General features: G+C 37.1%; 1 protein-coding gene across 1 annotated transcript in view; it reads right to left on the reverse strand.

Moving 5' to 3' along the window:
* Window positions 1-18,766, reverse strand: part of mthfd1l (methylenetetrahydrofolate dehydrogenase (NADP+ dependent) 1 like) — a 116,186-nt gene that overhangs the window by 61,934 nt on the left and 35,486 nt on the right. Inside the window, exons 19-20 of the mRNA XM_088625393.1 lie at window positions 13,041-13,109; window positions 4,997-5,108 (exon numbers count right to left, since the gene is read on the reverse strand). Coding sequence (XP_088481519.1) covers window positions 4,997-5,108; window positions 13,041-13,109 — 181 coding nt within the window. The remainder of the gene's footprint in view (window positions 1-4,996; window positions 5,109-13,040; window positions 13,110-18,766) is intronic.

Consider the following 18,766-nt stretch of genomic DNA (forward strand, 5'->3'; position numbering starts at 1 on the left):
TGTTTTGCCTTTACTAACATCTATTCACACGTCTTAGTTTAATAAGCTTTAAACTGTCTACAGTATATAGTATTACAGCTTTTGAAATAACAGCTTCTCAGAAATATGAACTCTGATAATATTTATTATCTTTATTTTATTAAAGATACAAGTTTTCCCCTTACCTTGTGAGTAAATAAGAGTGTAGAACTCATTTCACTGTATCACTACATAGCATAAAAGTACAGAAGGCCTGTGGCTTGTAACTGTGGGGAAAAATGAAAACATCCATGGAATTTCAGTTCTGTTTGTAGTTAAAGGCCTGGAGACTATTCAGGAACTATTACAGTGATTTTTTATTACTGTTAGAATGGAAATTTGACACTCAGTATCACTAATCCTAACCGACTGCATAAAACATCATTGAAATTATGGCAATAACTGTCATAACTGACTGAAAAGAGTCGTAAGCAAACGGGCATAGTTGTTGGATGAATACTCAGGAGTGAAATGAGTATTCATTAATGCCCACACTTGCTCTCCTACCTTATGAAAGCCAGCTAACTGTTTATGCTTCCTGAAAATGCTTTTCATTTTTAATGGCCAAAATTTTGGAGAAGAATAAAGAAAATGGCAGTAAGATCGTTATAAGACTTATATCAGGGGTCCCCTAGAGAGGCCCACACCCAGTTACTCCTGGATTTGGAGGTTTTGTAAGGTCACCTTTAAGCTACTGATGAATCAAGAAAGTTCAGAACTCTAGTTTTTGAGGGTACTTAGATTTTAGTAAAAAATGACTTTTTTTAGATTTGTATTCATAAGCAAAACTACAAATAAGGTTTAAAAAGTAACTTAAAACGGTTATTAAAACGTATATTATCCCCCACAACATGTGTGGGCTGAAGAATAATCAGAATATTCTTCTTTTCAGAGACGTACTCAGAAACAAATAGCCTAAATAAACCACAATATTGTACAGCGCACATGCATCTGCATTAATGTCATCCTTTGGTAGGAATACTGTTGTGCTGTACAAGCTAGACTCTACAATAGTTAAACAAATATGCAAAGCCCAATAAATAGTGGAACCACTGTGCCAAGTTTTGAAGAAGAACCTATTCTCCATTTCCTAATTTGGAAAGAACACTACAAACATGTCTTCTTTTTTCAAAGATTCAATTTGTTTGAAAAGATCTCCAATAGCAATGAGGCTCAAATAAACTCTTCTCAGTACTGGATTCAAGCCATTTGTCAATACACACTTTAACTAACTGGGAGGAGAAACAGTTCTTGTTTTTTTGTACACATAGTGTCTTCTAATTTGCCTTAACGCCTCCAGAGCTCCTGAACTATTCACCCCTTCCAATGACATCCCATTTTAGTGAATTCCATATGATTGTAATGTATGTACATTTTTAAAGTTTTTATTTTAAATTAAACCTTGGATGCTCAAACTGAAAGGTTAAGGTTATACAGAAAAATAAGTAAAAAATCAGCAAAAAAAACCAACAAAAATCCAAAACTAAACTTTATACGATTTCTCACTCTCCTGATTAATAATAACTAGCAATAACAGCTTTAATTCCTTTTGGATAAATCTATACACAGTAAGGGTTTAGTTTGAGCATTTACGTTCTGATTAAACGTCTTCACTTTTACACAGCATACACCTCACTTGTAATGTTTAGATAGATTGCAAGAATATATTAACGGCTGAAAAGCACAAGCAGATTACTTTGGAAGTGTTGACTATCAGTGAGAAAAGTAATGAATCTCACAAATAAATTAAAAAAATTAGGAAAGAACCTAAATATCCTCAGCAAAACACATTGAACTACCACCTAAGCACAATGCAATCATTTTGCCCATACAACAAAGATGAAATAGATTTTGTCTTCTGTGATATACTGTCTACTGAAGACATCTAGGCCATTTAGGTACTCAAAATGAGAACATATTTCACGATCAACCAATCCTACAAGAACATATTTCTGCCCATAGTAATCAGTAATGTGCTAATGGCTTCCTATTAGTGCAATACTTCCCCAAGATTTACCGACTGCAGGAAGTGGGACATTATAAACAATTAGGCGGCAAGACATTCAATTTCATAGCCAGAGAAGCCTTAAACAGAGCCATAGTCCCTACTGTGCTTAGCTTCCTGAATTTGGCTACTGACATTGTAACAAAACTACTTTTAGTTGGAAAAGGCTTCTGTACAGAAATTAAATTAAATGTAATAGTTTAGTGAAAGTTCTCAGGATTTGGTTTAAAGAAATCTTCCCTTAGATAGGGACTAAAGAAAAGATAGTGAAAGAAAATGTTCCTGAAAAGAGCAAGAAACCACTCTACAACAGCAGACTTGTTTACTCTACATCCCTGTTGACTTGATCGTGTTCATCTTAAGCACAGAGCAAACTTAATTGCTATATTCAGATATCTTTACTTTGTAGTAATCCAAAACATTTTTAAGTGTAAAAAAATGACACTATAAATAGTTTAGAAAAATTCACATTTTTTATAAGCCTATCATTATCACCAACCTGCAGTACAAAAAAGTATCATATTAGATTATCATCAAAACATCTTTTGGCCTGATTTATATCCTCATATTTAAACAGTTCTTCTGCACTGTAGAATACTTGGATAAAAGATGAGTTTAGATTGCAGAAATTTGAGTTTTACCGTGTCATTAATAGTACTAATCATACAGTATACTATTGCAAGCTAGTGTTCTGCAAACTATTGACTATTATATATTATATATTGGCATACTGTATATAACATTATCTTGAAGATGATCCCTGCCTTTCTCCAACTGTATCTTCAAACTCAAAGTATGAACTATGAGTTCAAGTTGATATCTTGTAGTCTTGTAGACAATGTGGAGAAGCAATAAAAAGGCAAACAATGTTAGGAAACTGAGTTAAAAATGTAGAAAAGTATAAATTTCAGTTTTGTTAAAATTGAAAAAATATCCAAATGAAGGTTGCATTTAGACTACTGTCCAAATTTGGTCACTACATTCATAACAAAAGATATTGCTGTTCTGGAATCAGTCACTGAAAAGCTACCAGCTGCATCTCCATGCTTACAGAAATATCCAACATTGATAGACCAAAAATGACCCTTTCTAGTCTTTAACAGAGTAGACTGAAGGGCCTTGGCTGAAGTACTCAAAATCCTGAAAACCAACAACAAAGTCAGCCCTGTGGATGTCTTCAGGAGCAACAGTGAAACACAAGCCAGAAGACAAGAGGAAACTACATGGAAGAGCACTTCACAACTTCAGAGGCATTTGACACAAAGAGTTGTGGGATTCTGGAACAGCACAAATTTACAAAACCTGTTAAATTTCAAGTTCAAGCTCAAAATGAACCTAGGCATGGTGGAAAAAGTGAGAAAGTAAATTGGAAAGTAAAATAGCATTTTCTGAAGATGCATGCTGAACAGTTTACATTGTGTGAATGTCTTACAGAAAAACGATGGCATTTTCATGGAGAAAAAGGAACTCAAAAGAACTATTCAAAACAACAAAAGAGCTACACAAAAAAGACCATGAAATAGATTGGTTTTGTTCTTTTGATTCTGTGGAAACGTCAACAGGGAATCTCAGTCTAGTACAACACTGCGGACACAGGAAGAGAAATTTAAAAACACAGAGGAGATCAACTCGATTTTAAAGCACACATATGGTGGGTGTGATGTTTTTAACAATAGGAATAAGGTGGGGTTTGTTTTCAATGTGGGAAAATAGAATCCAAGATCACGTAGCTTCAGAATCATTTGCAGTGCATTTTAAAGTACTACTGTACGCTTTCTGCACATGGAAAAACATTTAAGAACATTTTTCAGATGCATTTTGATATCTGACTGATATTTTAAGTTATCTTTGTGATGTTACTGTGAATTACGTTATTAGCAGCTTGTTTCCTTTCTGGCAGCGTACACAATATTTTAGTACAATATTAACATTTTAATCTAAAGGGTTTATGTAAATTTTAGCATGTTCCAAATCAAAGCGTGAGCACACAGTAATTTAGCACATATTTTAAAACCGATAAGAGCTACTCAGAAAAGGGAGAACCTTCTCAGCAGCTGACGATTTCCAAACAGGGTGAGGAAGAAAAGAGGGATATTTGGAAAACTGGGAACTTTGAGGAGGGCGAGTACAAGCCACTAAGCTGTTTGAACTACCTGACAGTCGTGTCTCTCCTCACAGCAGACACGAGTTTCAGGGAGGATATGTAGCGTTTGGGGAATGCAGGTATAATGGGGTGGCCACTAGAGACAGCCCTAAAGATGGGGTCAAAAGAATATATTTGTATACAGTTCACACATATACTGTAAATATGTATAAATGACTTATTGGAATACTTGAATGTTCAGAGCCTACTAATTTGGTTTGTGGAGACTATAAATTGTTTCAGAACAAAACCCAAAAGCCTTCACTGCGTCTGTTCTATTCTGTCTACCAGTAAACGTACAACACTCTCAGCAGAAGCTGAATTTTACTTACAAAATAATGTGTATATGAATAGGCAGAAAGCATGACAATGTCCCATAATGATTCCCATTAACTGCACGTCTTGGCAGTACTATGTGAAGCTTCATTTACTCAAATGCCTTGGTTAGACTGCAGAGATCTTTGAGAACTGAAAAAGGTGGACCCCCTGGGGTGAACTGACTACAGAAAAGCATCCGTTGAAATATGCTGAGGTACTTCAAAGCAGACTGAAGTGTAATATCTGAAACACAGTTTTTTAATTACCACAGAAATATATATATTTTTTCAGAAATTTTGTTACATTAGGTTTCTTTTAGTTTTTATAATGTGAAAATAGGTTAAGAGACAAAAACACATTGATAAAATGAGGTGGTGGGTGGCATTTCATCAAACTGTAACTGCTCGCCAAACACCTCTCTCAGTTACAGCAGGATGTGTGACCCTACTGTATAAAACCACCACACTGAGCAACAACCAGGAAACAGATGGAGAAAGCAACAACAGGCCTACCTACGAATCCTCCTTCGCCAACCAGCTTCAGAGCAATCTTGTCCGCCAAAACAGATGAATTGCCATGCGCAATGTTTGCAAAAGGACCAGCATGCACAAACACCGGTGTTCCCTAGTTCAAAGAGAGAAAGAAAATAGGGTTTACAGTATATTGACCAACAATCCATTCAAGAAACAAAGAAGCCTAATGTGCAAACAATGATAATATCACAAAGTCAGGAGACTGGTTCCACATGGTAAAACAAAAGTCTATCAGAAACTTCATTCTGTAGGTTTAGGAAAAGGTAAATCATATTTACCCAGTTTAGCAACTAAAATCATTGCATACATGCATGTATACATTGGCAGTGAGCCACATAAAACATCTGAAAAAAAGTATTGATTTATATTTAAATAATACATTTACATAATACATAAATAAAACACCTAAAAGAAAATGCAACTGCTGATATACAGTACCAGTCAAGGGTTTGAGTACACCTGCGTGAAACCAGGTTTTTCATGATTATCTGTGCTTTAAACTGTATGTTAGTTTTTCATTTTCAATAAAATGAACACCCAAAGAAAGCGAATTTCAGTCTGAAGCCCATGTTAGTTAAAAATCAGAATTGTGTATAACATGGTGTTAGAATGCTAAAATAAGTTAAAAATTGTCTTTGTTATATGTTCTCACAGTTAACTAGCACATTATCTCATTTACCTTTTGTCACCAATTATTGGTAAACAGGTGAGGATCCACGATTACTATAAATATAGGGAGCATGGGCAAAAGTTTGTCATTCCTGAATGAACATGGCAAAATTTGCTCAGCAAGCAATGAAAAAAGACAGTCTATAATAACTTTAAGAAATAAAGGTCAATCTTGAAGAAAAATTGAAAGAACTTTGCGAGTGTCAGTAACTGCTGTGGGCAAGACTATCAAACGATATGAAGAAACTGGCACTCATAAGGACCGAAAATGGTTAGGCACTAGAGAATACGTTCATTAGAGTCACAAGTCTGCAAAACCGGTGACTAACTGACCCCTGAAATATAAACTGAGCTCAATGCAACTACTGTAGAAGTACAGATGTTTCAACATCAACTGTTCAGAGGAGGTTGCGTGAAGCTGGCCTCCATGGTCCAGTTTCTGTGTTTTTTGGCCCAGGCGAGTCTCTTCCTCTTATTCTGCCCTCTTAACAACTGTTTCTTTGCAGCAATTCATCCAGGCAGGCCAGCTTCACCAGAGCTGAGGAACAGGCTCTAAATTTGATGCATTGACAGAAAACCTACTTAGATCAGTTTAGAATCTAGACAGAACTGTTCGCATTCAAAATTGCAAAATAAACAGCCAATTGCAGCATTTTCTTTTCAGGAAGGTGGATACTTTTAACAACTAAAAGGTTTACGTTACAAGCTTACTCCTGTTATGATGAGAGCAATGTAGGGACACCACATTCCTGCTAAATGAAATGCACACACACAAGGCTTCTGTACCATTTCACATCCAAATAACATTACTGTATAAAACAAAAATAATAGAGTATTGTTTTCAGCAGTAAGCATCCTACAGGAAACAAAAAAAAAGCTTAGAACATGGAAAAAAAACAGCTGGAGAAAAAAACAGTTGCCACAGGTATAGAATAGGGGTTAATCTGTGTGAATGATATAATTTCTGTTGTTGGTGGAAAAAAGGAACACAGTGGATACAGATATGCCCAAGAGAAGTATTACAGCAACAACAGGAAACCAGATTAATTCCTTTGCCCTTAACCTTGTTTTGCTCCCCAAACAGCACTTTCTGTTTAGTGCCATCTCTTCAGCTCAGATCAACAGGGTTATAGTGTCATTCAGTTGTTGTACTTTAGTTGTACTTTAAATGTCCCTCAGAAGTCCACAAGGTTAGTGTGTAGCATGTAGTCTGTTCATTGAACAGTTGGTATTCTAGTGAGAGGATGAGAGGCACTGCCATTACCTGTAAGATGGATTTGCAAAGCAACACATGCAATCGATTTAAACGCAAGGAGGTAAAGGAGAATGCATAAGGCAGGAGACTGAATAAAGTGTAACCCAAGAAAAACAAAAGAAGCCATTACATCATGGGGCGAGCACAAGCAAGTTAAGCAACTGAAATCTCCCTGCAAAAACTCAAAAAGAAACTTTGAATGGGATCACTGCAAACCATACGAAGCAGATGGTTGTGCACAGCGGCACATTTCTTCAACTCCACACTTTAGCCATTAAAACAGTTTTAGTAAAGGTTTTTTTTGGTTGTTTGTGCCTGGGACTAGTTTAAGAACTAGAGGAAACTCAGCAGTAAGAGGCTTGCATAAGAAAATGATGTATGAGATGATCTCAAGTTCCAGTTTGCCTTCTGCTCAGGGGGTGAACATTCCCCTTCATCGAGGCTCAGTCACGACTTCAAACCAGCTGAGTAAACAGATCGAGCTGTCTTCACTAGCTCGATCATTAATATGACAAAACAAGGGATATTACAGACAGGGCTGGTACAAAGAAACAACCCAGAGTGTTGAAGCAAATGACAAATGTATTACATATTTAACAACAATGTTAATGTGCTCATAAGGCTTTGGTTTCTATCAGCCGAGCTGAATGTGTACAGAGGTAATGTGATTACATACAGCATGCTTATCTAAATATTAGATAATAAGCATAAACTGACAAAGGGCAGGGGAAAATGATGTATACATAAGATTCATTAAGATTTCTGCAAACCAAATGCAAAACTCTTTATGGATTACGTAAACTGACACCCTGTTCTTTGTGATTTTTACAACAATATTAACTGAACTGGTAACCTCATGTTTCAGTTTTCGTGCAAAGAATACTTAGGATTTGGTTATAATGACCAAGAAAAAGCAACTCTCAGTATTACTCAGTATTAACAGTTTACCATAAAACCACATAAACCGTTTCCACACCCCTATCATATCTTGTGAAACCTTTCAATGCTATTAATGATTATCTACCATGCTTTTTTAGATGACCTTTTTTTAGACGGCAGTACAATTTGCGCTTGAAAATAAAAATCATTGTGTCTGAAACATTTTGTTAGGTCAAGGACCACCTTAAAGACCAAACATAATCATGAAGAACTGATGGGGCATAAAGACCCTTCATACATATTGTCTTGGATGTGAACAAGTAACATTCTGTATATCTACATACTGGCAACAAAGTTTTAATTAGGAAAAAAACGCATTAAAGATGACGCAGAAGGATCTGAGAAAACCTCACACATTTCAAAGTAATTTTAACACTACTGTATTATGAGAACATACAAATTCTGCTGTTCTTGAAGTCTTCTTTTGCCAATATTGTAGCATGAACATCCTTTTTAGGAACGGTTACTAAAGAAAGGAGGTTATTTGGCTCATCTAACCCATTTGGTAGTTAATAGGTAAAGGACTGAAGGATTTCATGCAACTTTTTGGATTGCTTCTATAATCTGGTTCAACTGGCTTTAAAGAGGGAGACTCTCTAAAGAGCCTGTTTATTAGTAAACAGTCCCTTCATGAACAGTACCTAGTGCTTAACACAGTACAATCTGTTTCTTCTTTATCAGGTCATTATCAAATGTGTATTTAGCACAACGTTTTGTTTTTCCATTTGAGCTTTGCATCATTTAAAGCTTTTAAAAGATTGGTGTCTGTTTATCTGAGTGCTTGTCAGAGGCAATGGCGATCATTTTTACTCTCAGCGCCCCAAAAGACAGAGGGCTACGCAAACAAATAACAGTTTTCTTTGAGGCACCGGCTCCTTAATGTGTTAAACTGTTTCCATCATTGCATGATAACATTCCATGGACTTTCTTTCTCTGGCTAGAAATGAAGAATATTCACCACCGGGGAAAGAAACGAGGAAGACCTCACACATATGTGGGTTTCGTGGAGCTGTTTTCAGACGACGATAAACCTGGCATACACAGCAAGGCTGACACTCGGTCAGGCCTCTGGCTATCACGCCCCAGGCACCATCTGTGAAAACAGAGGCTTGGCCTTCACCTTGCACCATGGGGGCATGGGCCAGCACGGCAGAAAATTCCCATGGACCTGCCAACCTGGGCTCTGTGATAGGAGCTCAGACAAATGGAGAGCAGAAAACAAAGGCAGGAAAGGTCTTGCAAAATATGAAGAGCAAAATATCTCCATGCTAACCAGTGGAGATATACTTTTCGCCACTTTCATACCGATAAACTCCCACTCCTAATCTAGTAACGCTGTCTAGCACAAAACGGCAAACCGTGGTTGGAGCTCAAATGGGCTGTCGAAAACAGCGATCAGGGAGCTGTTCATTAAGGATTACCTAGAGCCTTTTAAGAGACTTTTCAGCTTTCCCGCTAGCTGTACATTCAATACATTTTGAGAGTGATGATGCTGAACGTGCTGCTCAGCTTGCAATCACAGTCTGTTTAGTTTAATCTGGACATTGCTGTCTCTATCTTGGCATCCACTCAAAGAAAGCTTGGTTTTCTGTTTAGAAATTTTAACATTATACAGTTCCTTGCAAAGGCTTTAACCCCCTTCCAACGATGTCACGTTTTGTTGAATTACAAATTAAAAATGTGTATATATATAAAGTGAATATTTGTAATCAAACTTGAATCCTCCAACTTAACACTTTAATGGCCAAGTCAGTACCACTTACTACTGCAAAGAAAAACCAAAAATTAAAATACTGTTTGCAAAATATATCGCCCCTTTGTTATGGAAAACCAGAAACAGTTCAGGTGCACAAATCTACATTAAAAATTAGTTGGCCACGGTGTGCAAAAATAGAGGTTCAAATGATTTCAGAATACATACACCAGTCTTTGTTTTTCACTCAGCTAGTAAAATTCAAGTAAACATTCATCCATGAACAGCTAGGAACTTTCAAAACAGCTTGGGAATAAAGTTGTTTTTCAGTAAAGGTGTTTTGTAGTAAAGTACAGGAGGACTATATAAAATCTGCAGAGTAGCCATGTAATCAGAATTCTGTAAAGACATTCTCCATGTGCAGAGAAAAACACCTAACAATACATGCAGGGCCAAATTAGGCCAATACCCATTGTTAATCAATATACAGAAGAGCGCACTAAATTATTGGTTACACCTAAAAACCAGTGACCTGATTTTCTACCACGATAAGGCCCTGTTAAGAACCAGAAAAGCTCTCAGTCCAAAAGGAAGGAGAAAGACAGAACTGACCACATACTACTGTATGTGATCTCCTGTCAGCCTGAGGAACAGACAATGATCCTGTCTCACAATGTTTTAGGTGATGTATGTAAATGTCCAATAATATGTTTGTACTGTAAATGCTGCATTTATTATATCTGTTTTGGCAACACCGATTAATCGGTGATGCCAATAAAGCTATTTGAATTTGAGTTGTAAAAACATTTCAATCTAATAGAAAATCCATGGGAAGACATTGAAAACTGCGGTTCATAAACATGTTTTTGCTGTTGCACAAAATGACAGCCTTTCTCAGTGTATTGTAACTTTCTGTTCAGCAGTGCAATATTTTCTTCCTTCTACATGATCTATAATTTTTACATTTAATAAAATAAAGGTGTTCCCATGTATTTTGTTAGTAATACGCAAAGTATACTTATGGGTGGAGTCCATTCGCAAATCAAACTAGCTACACACTACACATGCTAACAAATACAATTGGAAAAATACCACTTGTATTTTTCATAATGACATTGAAAAGGTTTGATCATCAAAACAGAGCAAGACCTTTGCTTACATTCATTGCAAAGACCATGTGTTACTGCCAGTGACACTTCCAGAAAGACCCTGCAGTCTCTCTGCACATTCTGACACATGGAAAAAGCTCTCCACCCTTTTTGGACGGACCTAAACCAAAAGAAAATAGGAAAATTGTAGAATTTCTATTTTGGACTCCACCACTCCGATATTTCTAAATTCTGATGATTGTGTTGTACTGTAAATCTATTTCTCCTTTTCGTATCAAACTATTTCTTTTTATCCATGTGTCCTACTGACACATATAGTACATAGCTTTCACAAAATACAAAATTACTATTCTCATAATTATTAAAGCAGTGCACAATTTAACACATTTAAACCTTTATAGGACATACTTAACAGTTTTTGGTAAGTTTTTTTTAAGGTTGAAAATCACATTAGCCATGTCCAGTCCATGGGTATCACGCCCATTGTGAACAATTTATGAAACAGTTGTGTCTGCCTCCTCTGGGCTATTACTATTTAATGAAGAACTTTGTCCTTCTACTGCGTGAAGAATATTCCTTTGTTAAACTGAGTGAAATATTAATTTAGTACATCAGCCATTTCCCGTTCATTGTCTTAAAGCTTCTCATTATTGTCCCGGATCCAATTCACTTAATGCCTCTTTCGGGATCTTTATCATCACACAGGGCCCCTCATGGTTCTGACACCAACACAAGGATTTTGTAGGTACTCTGACAATCTGGGCAAGAAAGCAGTCATGAACCATGTCTACCATGACGTGAAAACATAAGTTTGGTTTCTGCTGCTGACATTGCTATGAGGTTTTCCCAGTCTTTGTAAGGAACATCAAAGCAAATAAAAATACACAAAAGTTTTAATTTCATGAAACCATGTTAAATTCACAGAATTGTCTGAAAATGTAAAAGCTTCTATTTCATGTATTTTATCTGTTATACAGACAATACAGCCTCTGCAAATCAACAGTAGCTACTCACTAGAAACACCAACACATATAGCTGTGAGCCACAGGTTTGCCCTAATTGCTTATGTATTTGTGACCTGTGGCCACTATTTTACACGGATTGGGTAGGTCCAGATTTGGCTAAATTTGTAGACAGATTTTCATAATTTTCGAATTTTCGAGGAGTCTTACTAAATGATAATGTCATGGCATGACTGGACCCTGACTGGACATTATTTATATGATATGGTCTGCTGCCTGGCTTCCTGGTGCTGGAGGAAGGTGTGGAGTGTTGCTGATACAGTCAGGTTGTCTGACGCCATATCGAGTTCACGTTTCTTGCCATGTGTACCCGAGTACAATGAAATGCTTACTTGCATGTTTTCCTCATATGACAAATGACACAACTGATTACCTAAAAGATGACATACTGTTACAATGACAGAGAAATTGACATCACAACTCTTGCAGAAAGGGCCACAGTAGCAGCTATAATTGTAACCCTAGATACCACTGATGTGCAAAATTCAAGTACTGGCAGTATTTTGGGTTCCGTGCAAAAACAGGGGGGTGTAAGTGGGGGTAGAGGAAGATTAAGGGTCTGGCAGAAATGCAGAAGGGGTACAGCTAACAGCGGTAGTAAGGAGGGAGGAAAGAAAGTGTATGGTTTCTTGTTTTGTGGTATTTTTGGAAAATAAAATACAAATACAAATCACCTCACAGAAACACTGTGGCTAACCTAACTGAACAAATATAAGCTTACAAGCCATTAATGAGACTTTCAAGCTTTCAATTAAAATATGAAAAATTATATTCTATATCAGATACATATATACTGTATATACTGTATAAATCACATATTCAAACTTTACCTCCAACTTCTGTGTAATACTAAATTAATTCTAGCGGCCATACAAACAGTTGTGTTCCATCTTTAACCAATTTTTAAAAAAGAATTTAATATTTTTTAACATTACATGACTTGTAATGTAACGTGCTGTCAGAGTATGTATTTAAATATTTCCTAGTAGTTCTTCTATTGAAACTATAGTCACTGCCATTCTAAGAAATGGAAAATAAGAAGATAGGATAGTTTTAGAAAACACAAAACACACATTTCTCCCTACACATCACTAACATCAAAGATAACCCACTGTAGTGTACACAAGGCAAACATTTATTCAGTGCTGCAAATTTCCAGAATAACTGAAGTTAAAGTTTGCACGAGATGCTCTTCTCAGATCAGCAGCAAGTCTTTGTGGCTGAAAAAGTCAGCTTGTTAAGGTTTTATCAACAATAACCACTGCAAAAAAAAACATCCATGCTATTCCTTAAGAGTTCTTATCCTCTTTATTAAAATCGCAAATTACTAACTTACCTCCAGCGACTGCATTAGTGTTGGTTTAATGGCATCCTTCATCAGAACAGCTAAAGCTCCAGTTACACCCTGCGAGAGAGCACAGCCAAAATAAATTACAATAAGGAATGACAATATTTTCAATGCAAACTTCATTTTGCTTCATCTGAGGCACTTACCTACACAGAAAACCATTCAAGAACTTTGATATAAAGATAATAAAAGCTGTGGATATTCCAGTGCCATCCCCTTAAAAAGGCAGCAATATGTTGATTAACATTTGATTTTAGCTTAGGTTTAGCTTCTTCAAGGATCCACTTTTCAATAGGACCAAAATCACATTTGAAAAAGCAGCATCAGAGGATTAGAACACTGTTTAAAGTACTTTTGAAGTTTTAAATCAATATAGATTGTTTCAATTTGCTACATTATTTTCTGTTTATTTTCTGAATACAGAGAAAATCTAGGTCTTCAGAGAACCACAACAGATAAACACCCAGGAGTGAGTTTAAAGTGACTCCATATTTTTTCATTGTTAAACTCAATGTTTGGAATTTTGTGCCACTACAGCTCTTAAGAATTAATGTTCTAAATTGAAATCTGCAAAAAATTTGGAAGGGTGAAACATTTTACAAAATCAGAAACTTAACTGTCAAACATTTCATATAAATCACATTTTTTACAATCCAAGGTTTCTCAACCTCTTTTAAAATAGTCTAAATATAGTTTTAACATTTTTGAAAACCGTTGACAGAAAAAAAAACATTCCACACAATATATGAATTACAGGTAAAAAAAACACCTGTTTTTTTATTTCAGGTGTTTCAAACTTTATTTATTTTAATCTTTATGAAGGCAACTCAAACTCATTCATAGTGCTCAGATATGGCTCAAATTCAGAAGCATTTAAAATACTAGCCAACTGGGAAGTTGTCAACAGGACATATTCCACAAAAGGTGGATTTCTTTACTTCCTGTACAATTTCCAACTCCAGCTCGTCATAGATCACCCTACATCACTTGAATTTAGAGAATATTAGTAACTTACAAGTGTTCCTTTGACTGAGTAAGAGGTGCTGCTATAGGAACACTTGTCTTTTAGTGATAATTTAAATAAAATGTGACCTTCAGCTCTTAATTTCTTAATTCAACAAATCAAAGTTCAATCACGTTAAAGTGACCACATTGCAATTGCTCTATACCTTTGGAAATTGATAATTTGCCTAGCAGTGAATGAGTTTATAATTTGCCTACTTATTAACCCTGCTACATAAATAACTGCTAGAGACCCCTGCTGCTGGAGTTTAGCTGAACTTTTGTCGTTTTGTCGTTATGCCGTCACTAGCAATTTGTGGAATAATACAGCAATTTCCTCAATTTGTTATACTGGAAAACTGTAATTTAAACAAATTCATGCTTTACCTGAAAATGTTAGACCAGAGGTAGGGGGTGCTTTCTTTATAACACATTTAATGCAATTAACTTGCCTGGATAAGAATCTATTTCAAACCAATTCTTACCAGGCCGAGGTCTAATTGACCGCTACAGAGTCAGCCTTGCAAACACCACAGAGGGAATTAACCACAATTTGGAGAATCCTGTATCCGGACATATTGATTTAATAAGAAATATAAGAGGAGGATGTCAGGAATAATCTACAGTGGCCAAAATCGCCAAGATACAGGCAAGCATGTGTAAAGTATGGTGTTACTTATATACCATCTGCTTCTCAAGGACTGCCATAGATTTTAAGAATGCTCTAGACTCTCAAATGCAGACCACGATTAATTGCTGCTTTTGACTTATAGTATTACTTACTGCCTCTGACTTCTGTGGTTTTCTTCAGTTCACAGCAGCAATCTGGCTTCAAACAGCAAACTATCAAAATATTTGGTCTCCCACAGTAAATTAGAGACATTACTGTTTTCTTTTGCTTAAGACCAAGACTGAATTGCTTATTACAACTTTCAGGGTCGTGGCAAATCTTTGGGGCAATGTTTGCATTATAAGCTCCCAAAAAGAAAGCAATAATAAAACCAGGTATGCTTTATGAGATGAACTTGTATTTAAAACATCAATTCATAATGCTAGAGGAAATTGGGTTCAGATGTAGGTCTAGAGTGCTGGTGAGCCTGTGACACTGAAAACAGATGTCAGAGGTTTTTGTCAGAACCCACAACTTAGCCCACCCTGTTTCCAAAGCCTACAATTGAATCTTTTTGTCAGCCTTTGGCCATCTTTATTATACACCAAGAACCAAGATTAAATATTACTTCCATCCCTCTATCCAGCTTTATCCAGTATTGTGTCACAGGGAAAGCCGGAGCCTATCTCAGCAAGCAAAGGGCACAAGGCAGGATACACCCTGGATGGGACGCCAGTCCATCACGGGGCACACAGACACAAAAATGCACCCACTCAGACCGGGGCCAATTTTCCCAGAAGTCAGTTAACCCACCAGTATGTTTTTGGATTGTGGGAGGAAATTGGAACAGACTTGGAGAGAACATGCAAATTCCTCACAGAGAGCACCCCAGGAATTGGTTCCAAGATTGAAAAGCAGCAATGCTAACCAACGTACCACCATAATAATAATAATAATAATAATAATAATAATAATAATAATAATAATAATTGTTTACACTTATATAGCGCTTTTCTGGACACTCCACTCAAAGCGCTTTACAGTAATGGGGATCCCCTCCACCACCACCAATGTGCAGCCTCCACCTGGATGATGCGACGGCAGCCATAGTGCGCCAGAACGCTCACCACACATCAGATATCAGTGGGGAGGAGAGCAGAGTAATGTAGACAATTCATAGAGGCTACATTACTCCAACCATGCCACCTCATCACCAACATTGTTTCTTCCTCAGTCATGACCTCTTCCTGATTTTGACACATCTGATGTGGTTGCAGACTAGTATTTTTGTCCCCCTTGAAAAAGGTATGGACTTAAGTTTACCTCTTGATATCAATACAAAAATAAACACCACCACAAACATTTACTTATTGAGATTCAGGATACTTGGGACTAAAATAATTAAATATCGATGTTCAGCATGTGAAAGGTGCAATAATTTAAGGAACATAATGTCCTCAGGGAAAGATAAGTGGGAAAAGTAGTTCAGGTGGGTAGCTGCGTCAGCATGCGTAGGCTGCAAAGGAAGGTTTATAGGTTTATAGGTAGGTTTAGGTTTATTCCATGCTGAAAAGAGAAGAGCGAAAACACGACATTTTGGCTGTGAAGCCTTCTTCAGGTGTGAGAAAGACAGGGCAGACTGCAAAGATTAAATGGCACAGAAGAACAAAAGCTGGGAGAGGGGAGGAGGCAGGAGGGGCAGAGAGGCCACTCAGGAAGTGCAAAGTGGAGAGGGGTGAAGAAAGGTGTCAAAACCTGCATGAGAATAGAGAAGATTACACGAAAATAAATTGGTCATTGAGAGAAGGGAGACGGCGTGAACCTAGTTTCAGGGTGAGTTAACCTGGTAACCTGATAAGTGGAAAAGAATGGTGGAAGCACAACAGCAGTACTGAAAACCCTACATGATGGTTTTCACAATAACCAAAGAAATCAGTAAATAGACCATCACACAGTTGTAGCAAAAAAATAAATAAAAATTGATTACAATCAGACCAGGTAAAAACAGAATATAGAAAGTTACTTAAACAAAACTGTAATGAGTAGATAAAACGCATCTCGAGTCTACTAAGATGCGTGACCAGTAAAAGGAGCACATCTGGAGTGAGCCCTGTAGTCCACACATCTCTGGTTCAACTCTGGGTACTACATCACTCAGTTGTCATCCCAGTCCCCAGGCAGTGGTGCTCAACTGTGCACCAAGTGGCAGCTGGTGTGAGTGTACTCCACATCACACACAAAATCAGCCCCCGTGTGACTAACGCAAAGCCTGTCCCAGGAAAACAGAGGGCTGTGGGTTCAGTCCCAATGCACATACTAGTTGTATCCTGAATTGCTCTATAACAACTAAGTTGTATAAAGGAATGACAGCATTCCTGTAAGGTTAACTTGTAATGGAATGTCACCCCAGGAACAGATGCAAGGACCACGTAAAGATAAAGATTCACAGACCTTTAAGAGAGGAATTCTGCGCTGTTATGCACTGCAATAACTAAAGTCATGTACATTACAGTACATACAAAGGGGCCTCAAAACACTTTTAAAGAACAGCATTCTTAATCATTGCTGGGACATTCTATGAGTTGTCTTGAACAAATCCTAAGCTTCCATCAGACTGCGATTTTCCAACATTTTCGATTGTCTCATCAAACCAATTCTCAATTGTAGTTGCAGATCTCTGAATAATGGATGAGTAATTTCAAAATGGTGTATTATCATTTAAAATCCTTATTTTATAGCATATATATGCATTAGTTGTAAGATCAGACATTACATTGTTCAGCACTTCTAAGTGTATATCTTTCTAGTGAATAGGGTTGTTTTTATTACAAAATCCAATTATCTTGTTTTTTGGTTGATGTTGCTGTACAACTGTTGATATGGTTATACTGTCACTAGGAGTTCACTGGTCAGACTGACCTTTGTATTTTATGACTTTCCACACTCACATGCACTACCATGTGAGAAAGAACTGGTGTGACCAGAAACCAGCCACAGAAATCCATGAAATCCACTTTGAAAAGACTCGGGTGTGACCAGGGAAAAGGGCATACTGTAAATTTGAAAGACGCTTCTCAATGGAAAATTGTACTAGTAATAACTAGTAAAATTCATACATTTTTAGGAATCTTTTACATTGCAAGACTAAAGCTACACTCCTCCATCTTTTAACCAATTCATCTGATTTAGGTTCTGGGTGCAAGTAAGGGTACCGCCAGTCCAGCACAGGGCGCACACAGATACTCACACCTGAACCAATTTTTGTCATAAGGCAAGTAACCTACCAGTATGCCATTGGACTGTGGTAGGAAACGGGGATAACTGGAAGAAACCCAAGTGAACACAGGGAGAACATACAAACTCCATGCGGAGAGTGCCACAGGTCCTGAACTGAACCCATGGCCCCAGCACTGTAAGGCAGTAATGCTAACAACTGAGCCCCCATTCCACCCCAAAACTAAAGCCCTTAGTCTTTAGTCTAAAGCCCTTACTCTTAACTTTAGAGAATAAACTCAAAAATTAAAGCCCTTAGTGTTAACTCCAGAAAAAGTCCCAAGCTCCAAGGTCTACTTAGAGTAACTACTTAACAACATAACCATTAAAGGTACTTGACTGACGCACTGTTGAGTCAGTTAAGAGTCTGGGATATGTCATTAGCTGAATACTACCACGGCTCCAAAAGCAGTAGGTACATTCTAAGCAGTTTGCTGAGCAACGGCATCCTCTCTGGCATGTTTGCATGTAGCATTAACTATTCTGATCCTGTCCTCCTTAGTCTTCCAATAAATGCTCCCTTGTTCACATAGATGCTGAGAGGCATTCAGTGCAACAAAATGTAGAAGGTTTGACAGTGCATGCTGTGAGGAAAAAAACATGCACCATCGTCATCTGCCCCTGTGCTCATACTCATAAAAAACGGTAATTGGCAAGTACCACTTACTTAATTTGGTCTTTCAGTAATCAGGTCTGATTGAACAATTCTGTGTTGAGTAAAGTGGGTTTTAAGCTTCAGTTAAGCTAAACATGTTTTTGTATCTTCTCTCGGTTTGCTTACAGCATCTGCTTAAATAAAATTAAAAGCATACAATACTAAAATACTAAT

The sequence above is a fragment of the Lepisosteus platostomus genome, chromosome 3 (assembly GCF_059453375.1).
Source record: "Lepisosteus platostomus isolate fLepPlt1 chromosome 3, fLepPlt1.hap1, whole genome shotgun sequence".
NCBI lineage: Eukaryota > Metazoa > Chordata > Actinopteri > Semionotiformes > Lepisosteidae > Lepisosteus > Lepisosteus platostomus.